Consider the following 9,804-nt stretch of genomic DNA (forward strand, 5'->3'; position numbering starts at 1 on the left):
GACTGCAACCCAAGCTCTCCAAGGGTGCCAGACCACAGCTTCTCGTCTCCCTTAGCAAAAATTCACTTTAAACTATTTGTATTTATTTTAATTAATTTGTGTCTGCGTGTGAATGCGGTGCCCTCGGAAACCAGAAGAGAGTATCAGATTGGAGCTACAGGAGCTTGAGAAACGCCAAGCACCGGTGGTGAGGCTCGAACTCGGACCCTCTGGAAAGCAGTGCATGCGCAGGGCAGTCTCCTGTCCCCGAGCCCTCTAGTGCCCAGTGTCCTGCTCCACTTCTTCCTCATTCTCTCAGAGGCAGCGGTGACACTTATGCTCCAGACTCAAGTCGGACTACAGCCAACTGCAATACTCAACATCCTGGGAGGCTGAGGGTCCCACCGGACCCTTGACCCGGAAGGGCCCTAAGGACCGGAAGTGATGGCAGCACGCAATCCCCACTTCCCTAGCAACCTGATCTGCTTCTTAGCGACGTAAAGGGGCTGTGCAGTCCCTAGTGTCGCCATGCCGGTGCGAGTGAGCGAGTTCAGCTGGCAGCAGACACCAGCCACGGTCTTCCTGTCGCTCCCTCTGCGCGGCGTGTGCGTGCGCGATGCTGACGTATTCTGTGGGGAAATTTACCTGAAGGTGAGCGGGGCGGAGATGCTGCTGCAGTGTGCCCCGAGCAGGAGCTGTCTTGTACTGTACAGTGTCCATTGCTTTACTTTTTAAAGTTAATTTTTAATTTGCATTTTTTTACTTTTAATTAATTTATTTTTGTTATGTTAAGAATCAAACCCAGCGTCCTGTGTATCCGATGCCGCTGAGCTACATTTCTAGAACTATGTATATATTTAAATGTATGAATGCTTGCATGTATGAGTGTGCATCAGGTGTGTGCAAATGCCTGCAAAGGTCAGAAGAGGGGGGCAGATCTCCTGTAACTAGAGTTACAGATGGTTGCGAGCCAGCATGATGCAAGAACAAATGCTCTTAACCACTGAACCATCTCTCCAGCCCCAATGGTTTGGGGGGTCTAGGGGGGTGGGAAGGGAAGTATCTTACTCTGTAGCCCACACTGGCCTCTGACTTTAGACAATCCTGCCTCAGACTTCTAACTGTTGGCATCAATGGGATGCTCCACCATCCCTGGCTAAACCTCAACTTAAAGTCCTATTTTGATGTTTTGTTTTGTTTGTTTTGGAGACAAGGTTTCTCTGTATAACCCTGGCTGTTCTGGAACTCACTCTGTAGACCAGGCTGGCCTCGAACTCAAAAATCTGCCTGCCTCTGCCTCCCAAGTGCTGGGACTAAAGGTGTGCGCCACCACTGCTAAAGTCCTATTTTGAAAAACAAATCTAGGGCTGGTGAGATGGGTCAATGCACTACCACCAAGCCTGACAACCTCAGTTCAGTCCTCAGGAAGGAGAAAACCAACTTCTCACAATTCTCTAACCTCCTCTTGTGTGCCATGGCACTCATAGACCCACACACATGCACACAAAGTTGTCATTAAAACAACAACAACAACAACAAATCTGTTGTCAGTATAGTGTCATCTACAGACACATTCAGGTCACAGGTTGCTTTCATCCATGCCATCCTCATGTACTTTGCTAAATCATGCTGCCTGGAGTAAATTCAGTGGGGTTTTGAGAAAAATTACACACAGACAAACACACACACACACACACACACACACACACACACAGAGACAGACAGAGACACAGAGAGAGAGACAGAGAGAGAGAGAGAGAGAGAGGAGAGAGAGAAGGGAGAGAGAGAAAAGAGAGAGAGAGAAGAGAGCGAGAGCGAGAGCGAGAGCGAGAGAGAGAGAGAGAGAGAGAGAGACTGATATAGCCCAGGCTGGCTTCAAACTTACTTCCTCACTTCGTAGCTGAGAATGACCTGGAATGTCTGAGCACCCTGCTTCTGACTCCTGAGTGCACAAACAGGCCTTCGACACCATGCATCCCCACCCTAACTTTTTTTTTCTGGAATAAACGATTGTAATTTTTCTTTGTTTCCCTTTATTTTATGTGTATGGCTGTTTTGCCTCTGTGTATGAATGTGTACCATGTGCTTGTCTGCTGTCCTAGGAGTTCAGATGAGGGTGTCAGATCCCTTGGAGTTCAGATGGCTATGAGTCTCCATGTGGGTGCTGAGAACAGAACCCAGGTTGTCTACAAGAACAAGTGCTCTTAATCACTGAGCCATCTCTTCAGTCCAGACTTTTTTTTAAATGGCAATATCTTTACTTTGTTAACTAACTCAATGCCTTCTTTCTTTCTCTTCTGAACAGGTTAACTTTCCTCCATTTTTATTTGAGGTGTTTCTCTACGCTCCTATAGATGATGAGAAGAGCAAAGCCAAGATTGGAAATGACGTGATTCTCTTCACGTTGTGTAAGAAGGAGCCAGTTCTGTGGGAGAGCCTTTCTATGCCAAGTGGTAAAACTTTTACTGAAGTTGTTCACTGGATCTGGGTGTCATTCAAGAGAGCTCAGTATGTACCTGTAAGCCAATATCAGAAAGCTATGCTACATGAAACTCAATAAAAAGAAGTTTGTTCTTGTTGGGCAGTGGTGGCACATGCCTTTAATCCCAGCACTTGGGAGGCAGAGACAGGCGGATTTCTGAGTTTGAGGCCAGCCTGGTCTACAGAGTGAGTTCCAGGACAGCCAGGGCTACACAGAGAAATCCTGTTTTGAAAAACAAAATAAAAAACAAAACAACAACAACAAAAAAGAAGAAGTTTGTTCTTTGGGTGTCATGGTGACTCCAGATGGTGCTTGCTTACACTCTCAGCTCTTAAGAGGCTGAAGTAAGAGGATCACACTGCTAAACCACCCTGGGCCATATAAAATATGCTGTCTCCATCACTTTTTCACTTGTTATGAAATTACATCGAAAGAAGTCTTATCCGGATCAGTATAAGTGCTTTTCTCCTCAATAAAACAAATTAATCATAATCTCAATATAATGCTTTTCCTTATATTCCAGTTGATAAAGAGATGATGCAGAAGATAAGAGAAAAATCTATCTTGCAAGCACAAGATAAAGCAAAAGAGATCACAGAAGCAAAAGCTGTCGCCAAGCGAGAAGATCAGAGATACGCATTAGGCATGATGATGAAGGTAGGCAGCTGATTCCACTTGCTAAAAGAGCTTCGATGAGTCAGGGAAAGAGAAGTAGTTCAGCCAGGAGTCGGGGTGCAGGCCACCAGGCTCTTCAGGATGGTGAAACAGGAGGATCAGAAGTTGAAGCCATCAGCGGTTGTGGTGATGCACACCTTTAATTCCAGCAGCTGGAAGGCAGAGGCAGTCAGATCTCTGAGTTTGAGCCCAGCTTGGTTTACAGATGAAATGCTAGGCAAATGATCAGCTACTGCAGCTCATGAGTTAGGTCCTCAGCTTCTGGTCACTGACCTGTGAACTGTCCCACCACTTCATGGGTCAACCCCCCAGCACTGAGCCTCCTGCATGGAACCTGGGGGGAGATGGGGGAAGGGGCAGTGGGAGATGACCATTTGGTGCCCTGTAGTTCATCTGGAGAGCATCTTGTCCGTTACACACACACACGCACACTCACGGGGAGGTGGGAGCAGGATCCTCTGTTTCAGTGCAAATTAAAACCCAGGCTCTTATCCCAAGGCTCAGACACTCACACAAGCACATCCTACACATACTCATCCCACATGTACAGCCATTGCTTTTTGGATGTTTCAAATAACTTGCTAATTACAATGCTTATAGATTGAAGAAGAAGAGAGGAAAAAAATAGAAGATATGAAAGAAAATGAACGGAAAAAAGCGACTAGAGAACTAGAAGCGTGGAGAGAATGTCAAAGGAAAGCTGATGGACAAAAGAGGGCTCAGAGGAGGGAGAGACCGCCACAGGGAAAGCAAGCTGAAGAGACAAAAGCACTAAAACCTCAGGGTTTGCCCCAGAAGGCTCGGCCCACTCACCTCCCCACAAGAGGTGTGGCACCCCCTGTCTTTTTCTTTTCCTTTCTTCCCTTTAAGAAATCTTTTTGCAGGCATAGGCCATGGTCTGGTGTACTGAAAATAAGTGATAAGGTACAAACACATAAGATGGAAGACCTTTTTTGAGGGGCAAGAAAGGATTTGCTATGTAGGTCTAAACCTCCTGGAATGTGATACTCTGGTTGCAACTGCAAATGTTTGGCTTGTAGGAATTCACCATCACACATGGCTTACTGGCTGCATGGTAGTCATTTTGTACAAACTGGAAATATTGAGTGTAGAGAGACATTGAAAACAACAAGAAACATAGAGAAGACACTGGGAACTAGTTAAGTGGAAGGATGGGTTAGAGGAAAGGAGCCGCATGATTGGTGTAAGGATGCAATCAGGGAAAAGACAGACAACTAATTTACCTTCTTCATTTTCATTTGTTTTGAGAAAGGACGTCCTATAGCCCAGGCTGGCCTCAAACTTGCTATATAGCTGAGGAAGACCTTGAACTTCTGATCCTCCTGCCTCAATGTAGGTATTGCTGGGATTTTAGGCATGCACCACCATGCCTCAAGCAAGTTTGTTTTGTTTTTTCCCTTAACGCTGGGGTCCAAGTCCAGGGCCTTCTGTTTTTCTAGGCAAACTTATAGAGCCTGAGCTAAATCCAACACACACACACACACAATTTTTTTTGAGAAGGAATCCAGTGCTGTCCTGAATGCTCTATATAATTTTTTTTCTTTTAAAAAATGTCCTTACCTTTTCTTTCTTTTTAAAAATAATTTGTTTTTATGTTATGGGTTTTATCTGCATGCATAACTGTATGAGGGTGTTGGCTCCCTTGCAGCTATAGTTACAGACAACTGTGAGCTGCCATGTAGGTTCCAGGAATTGAACCTGATCCTTTGGAAGAACAGCCAGTGCTCTTAACTGCTGAGCCTTCTCTCTAGCCCCACCTTTTCTTTCTTGTATGTACTCCTTTTCTCTAAAGTATATTACTCTGAGTCTTTGTTTCTTATAATCCTTTCCCACCTGTTTCAATGTTTGCCCCTAAGCCTGTGTGTCATATTTAGGTATGTTAGTGTTTCTAAGTAGCAGTTGCCTTTCCTTGTCTGTAGATGGCATCCCAGCACATGGCTTCATTCCTCCTCCCCTGGCTTGGCAGCCCACGAGTCTGCTGAGCCCCGTATGAGACTGTCTGCCTTTTGTTATCATCGGTGCCACTTTCTTACAGTTCTCTGTGATGGTGCAAAGCTTCCTCCTTTAGGATGTGTGTATCGATACTGCAATGGGGCATAGGAATTGGAGGAGGCATGCATGTCAATGGGTTTGCCTAGTGTGACTCCCCCAAAGTGGATATGAATGAGACAGAATCTCAGTGGTAAACCCCAGAAAATAGCAGGTCAATTCTGTGGGACTAGTATCCTGTTGTGTCTTCCCCATCCCCCTCCCCCCATTTTTTTTTTTTTTTATTCTTGAGACAGGGTTTCACTTTGCTCACTATGTAGCCTTGGTGGCTGGAACCTCTGTAATAGAACAGTCTGATCTTGAATTCACAGAGATCAGTCTGCTTCTGCCCCAAGTACTGGAACTAAAGGTGTACACTGCCCAACCCAGCTCTTTCCGCTTTATGAGGTCAAGTTGCCATGCTTGTACAACAAGCACTTTACCCTCTGACCTGTCTGAGTCACTGGCCCTATCTTTGCCTTGTTTTATTTTGTTGAGTTTTGTTATTGTTGCTTTTTATTGTTTATTTTTTGTTATTATTTGTTTCTTTGTTATTATTGTTATTACTTGTTGTTAATCTTAGAATTAGCTTTGGTGTGTAGTAATCTTAAAAGTCAATGTGTTAGTTAGAAATGAGAAATAAATGACTTGTTTGATACTTTTGCTTTTGAAGGGAGGAATTGGGAAAACATATTTTCTGAGAAGTTAAAGGAAGACAGAGTTCCTGCGCCTCGAACCGCTGGCAGTATTCAAATCAGCTTCACCCCTCGAGTGTTCCCAACTGCACTTCGGGAATCCCAAGTTGCAGAAGAGGAGGAGGTAGGCACACAGCATCAGTAAGGCAGTCACCACTTCAGTTAGTGTCACCGTTGCCGCTGGTAGAATGCCTTCACTACTTCATCTATGGAAGTTCATGAATTTTAGAACAGCCAGGGATATGGAAATCACACCAAAAAGAAAGAAAAGAGAAGAAGAGAAAAAAGAAAGGAAAGGAAAACAAAACAAATTAGGTTTTGTATTTCTTTGTTTTGTGTTACATGTTTTGTTTTAGTGGTTTTTGTTTGTTTGTTTGTTTTTGTTTGAGACAGTGCTTAGATTTTTCTCTAAACCTACTTTATTCAAGGTCCTTAAATAATTCAACCTCCCTTCAAGCCCACCAACCAGAGGTAGGGAAGAAAGAAAGTTAAGAGGACGAGGGGGTTGTGGCCCTGTTTGGTGGTAGTTACTTGGGGGCGATTCCATTCTTCACTGTCAGGATACCAGCAGTCCTGCTCAAACAGTAACACGAAACAGGAGCAGTGGGAACCGCAAAGCTCTCCCAAATTGGCATGAGTCAGCAGAAGTGGCCAGAATCAGCTGAAATACCACAAGAAGTTCTTTCATATGTTTCTAAGAAGTGAAGGCCAGCACAGACCAGCAAGCCTTGCACAGAGTTGTAATGCAAGAGTGACTTCTCACTGTGAATGGGGTTCCATACATGTTTGCTGTTCCTATACCTCTCTTCATGAACACAGTCCAGAAGCCCCTGTCCAGGGAATGGTTCAATGCACAGTTAAAATTAGTCTTTTCACATTAAGTAATGTAGTCAGGATAATCCCACAGGTATTCTAGAGGCCCATCTCCTGGGTGATTTCCATATACTCTCGGGCTGGCTGCACTAGCCAGAATAGATGGTGTCTGTCACCAAGTTCCAATCTCATTGTAGTGGTTGCATAAACAAGCAGAGGCACGGAGAGCCATGAGCACTGATCTTCCTGAATTCTTTGACTTAAAAGAAGAAGAGAAGAATTCAGACTGGTTGAAAGACAAAGGAAAGTGAGTTGTCTGAGTGTCCTGCACCCTATACTGGGATCATCATATTTCAGGAATAGATGGACCTCGTGTTTATGTGTGTGCATGCTGTTGGGGGAGCTAGGTCATGTGCTTGCTTGTCCTTTTATGTCTACTTGACACAAGCTTGAGTCATTTGGGGAGAGGGAACATCAATTGAAAAAATGCCCCCACCAAGGTTTGCTTGGCCTACACAACAAGCTTAAGGCCAGTGTGGGCAAGTTAGTGAGACCCTGTCTCAAAATAAGGAAGGAACTGCTGCAATCCCACTACTTGAGAGGGAGAAAGGAGACCTGGGGGTTAAGGCTTTGTTTGGCTACATAGCAAGTTCCCCAGACTGTGCCATGTGAGCCCCATGTCAAAACAAACAATAAGTGACATAATTTTAAAAAGGGAAAGGGCAGGGGATAGAGTTCAGTGTTATAGCACTGAGACCCTTGATTCAAACTCCAATACTACAACAAAAGGCCTATAATCCCAGAAGCTTGGAAGCAGAAGCAGCTTGGTCTATATAAGGAGTCACACACCAGCAGGGACAACATACAGACTGTCTTTGTCTCATAGAGTATTCCAGGAAAAAAAAATAGGAGCCCATGGAATATACAATTAGACACAATGACATTTTAGTCAACAATAGAATGTACATTGACCCTCAAAGAGTCTATCACCTAGTGATAGCATAGTCATCTTAGTGTGCATATACACACCCCAGCTTTCAAAAACATGTCACCTAGTGTCACCTTGCTGAGACCAAGCAGCACATGCTGGACAGATGGTTAAAAAGAGATGTACTGTGAGCAACTGGAATTATGATGCATGCTTCTAGTCCCAGCTCTGAGGAGGCAGAGAAAGGTGGATCTCTGGGGCTCATTGGCCAGTCATCCCAGCCTGGTCAGGTGCCCCAGATCCCAGTGAGAGACCCTGTCGGAAAAGCATGGTGAGACTGGGTGTGTAGCGCATGCCTTTAATTTGAGGCCAAACAAACAAACAAACAAACACCAACCACCAAAAAAGGCAACTGGCTCCCAGGGAACAAAAGCAAGCAGCATATACTTCATGCATGCTCCCTTTGCTAGTCTAGCCCCTCGGAGCCAGTGCATAGGCAGGCCAGGGGAGTGTGATACTCATTCACAGTAGCTCTCCACCAGAGCTGAGGAAGGACAGGCTTAAGAATAAAAATTTTGTGTAAAAGGTTTCAGTAAGCATGCAAACTCTCCCCACACAAAGGAATTATCATGTTTGTTGTGGGGAAAATTTAAGAAGGCCGCCACAGTGGCGCAAGCCCCAGAGGGGCTTCTGCCGCCGTGGCGGGTCCCACATTAGAGAAGAAGTCCTATGATTCCAGTGGCCTGAGGGCCATTGGCGGTGACAGGCCCCAATAACACGAGGAAGTCCTTGGTTCCAAAAAGGTTTATTGTCATGGCAGATAATAGATGGATCTAGGTGTACCCCCCAAAAACTCAGGGCAGTCCCGAGTTATATAGGGAGGGAGAAAGGGGGAGGATTGGGGGAGGATCTGGGAGAGGCATGTTTAATTTGCTCTGCCCTCTGGCCTTCATTAGTATGTAAATCCCTAGGGCCTGAGGCCTATAGCCTGGCCTATGTGACTCTATGGAGATCTATGTGACTGCTTTTCAGGATCTTGGATGATGGGAGGGACCAAACTCCTGCCGGTTCTCACGCAGAATTCCACGGAGAATCTCGGGGTTCTAGGTACATGCTCAACCATGACCCAGGATACCCTTATGCAGTCCCACAGTTTGTTATTTGTATAAATGTGTCCGCTGCTTCCTAAGAGACACTCTCTGCCAACGCTGACTTCTACACAGTGTCTTGTAAATGAAAGTGCCAGCTAGGAGTGTTGCTTGGGGTAGAGAACATTCCCTCCACATGTGACACATGAGGTCCCAGCGTCAACCTGCAGATCCCATCCCGGCCCCTGCCCCCTGCCAAACAAGGTTGACACAGGAGATCCATGAAGAGCTGTCTCCTTATTTGTTGAGCCAGGGTCTCTTGTAGCCCAGTCCAACATTGCCTAAGCCTTCAATGTGCTGAGATTGTAGGCATGAGCTACCACTCATACTTGGAGAATTGCCTTTTAACCCATGTACCTAAATGCTTTCTGAAAAGGGCCAGGAAGCCTACCTTTGCTACTGCATTTTAATAAACTGGTTTATAAAGACAGGCCAATCTCCTCACCTGCTTATCCTGATAGAAGCTCATTAGACTTGCCATTACAAGATGGCTTCTCAGATGCAGGTAATTGTCTTCTATTGGTTGTGTTTTACAGCTTATCCTATTCTGTCTGTTGCAGTACATGGTGTTTAGAGTGTGTTAACAAAATGCAGAGGAGGGAAAATTCAATCCTCCCCTTTTAGGATCTTTTCCCGAAGGGAGAAATCAGTTGAGTACACTGCAAGAGAGCACCAAGCTCTGTGTTTGTTTTTTTGTTTTTATGTTTTTTATTTTGTTTTGTTTTGATTTTTTGTTTGTTTGTTTGTTTCACTTTGTAGCCCTGGCTGGCCTGAAACTCCCTATGTAGGCTAGGCTTGTCTTGAACTCATAATGATTCTCCTGCCTTGGCCTCCCAAGTGCTAGAATTCCTACCATACGTTTTTATACCTGTGAGGATTTGTTTTACTAGTTTTTAAATTGGTTTTTTGTTTTGTTTTTGAGACAGGGTTATGTGTAGCCCTAGTTGTCCTGGAGCTATCTCTGTAGACCATCCTGTCCTCTGTCCTCTGCCCTCTGCCCTCTGCCCTCTGCCCTCTGCCCTCTGCCCTCTGCCC

The 9,804-nt window shown here is 45.1% G+C and overlaps 1 protein-coding gene across 3 annotated transcripts in view; it reads left to right on the forward strand.

Annotated features, from left to right (window-relative positions):
• Window positions 1–418: 418 nt before the first annotated feature.
• Window positions 419–9,804, forward strand: part of Dnaaf4 (dynein axonemal assembly factor 4) — a 14,968-nt gene continuing 5,582 nt past the window's right edge. The window contains exons 1-6 of one of the 3 annotated variants that reach the window (XM_028771382.1): window positions 419–630; window positions 2,285–2,432; window positions 2,985–3,118; window positions 3,737–3,962; window positions 5,859–6,004; window positions 6,891–7,000. In XM_028771382.1, the coding sequence (XP_028627215.1) occupies window positions 508–630; window positions 2,285–2,432; window positions 2,985–3,118; window positions 3,737–3,962; window positions 5,859–6,004; window positions 6,891–7,000 (887 nt within the window). In that variant the 5' untranslated portion in view covers window positions 419–507. The remainder of the gene's footprint in view (window positions 631–2,284; window positions 2,433–2,984; window positions 3,119–3,736; window positions 3,963–5,858; window positions 6,005–6,890; window positions 7,001–9,804) is intronic. The other 2 variants (XM_028771384.1, XM_028771383.1) reach the window with 2 other exon arrangements.

This window comes from Grammomys surdaster, unplaced genomic scaffold (assembly GCF_004785775.1).
Source record: "Grammomys surdaster isolate TR1022 unplaced genomic scaffold, NIH_TR_1.0 206, whole genome shotgun sequence".
Lineage (NCBI taxonomy): Eukaryota > Metazoa > Chordata > Mammalia > Rodentia > Muridae > Grammomys > Grammomys surdaster.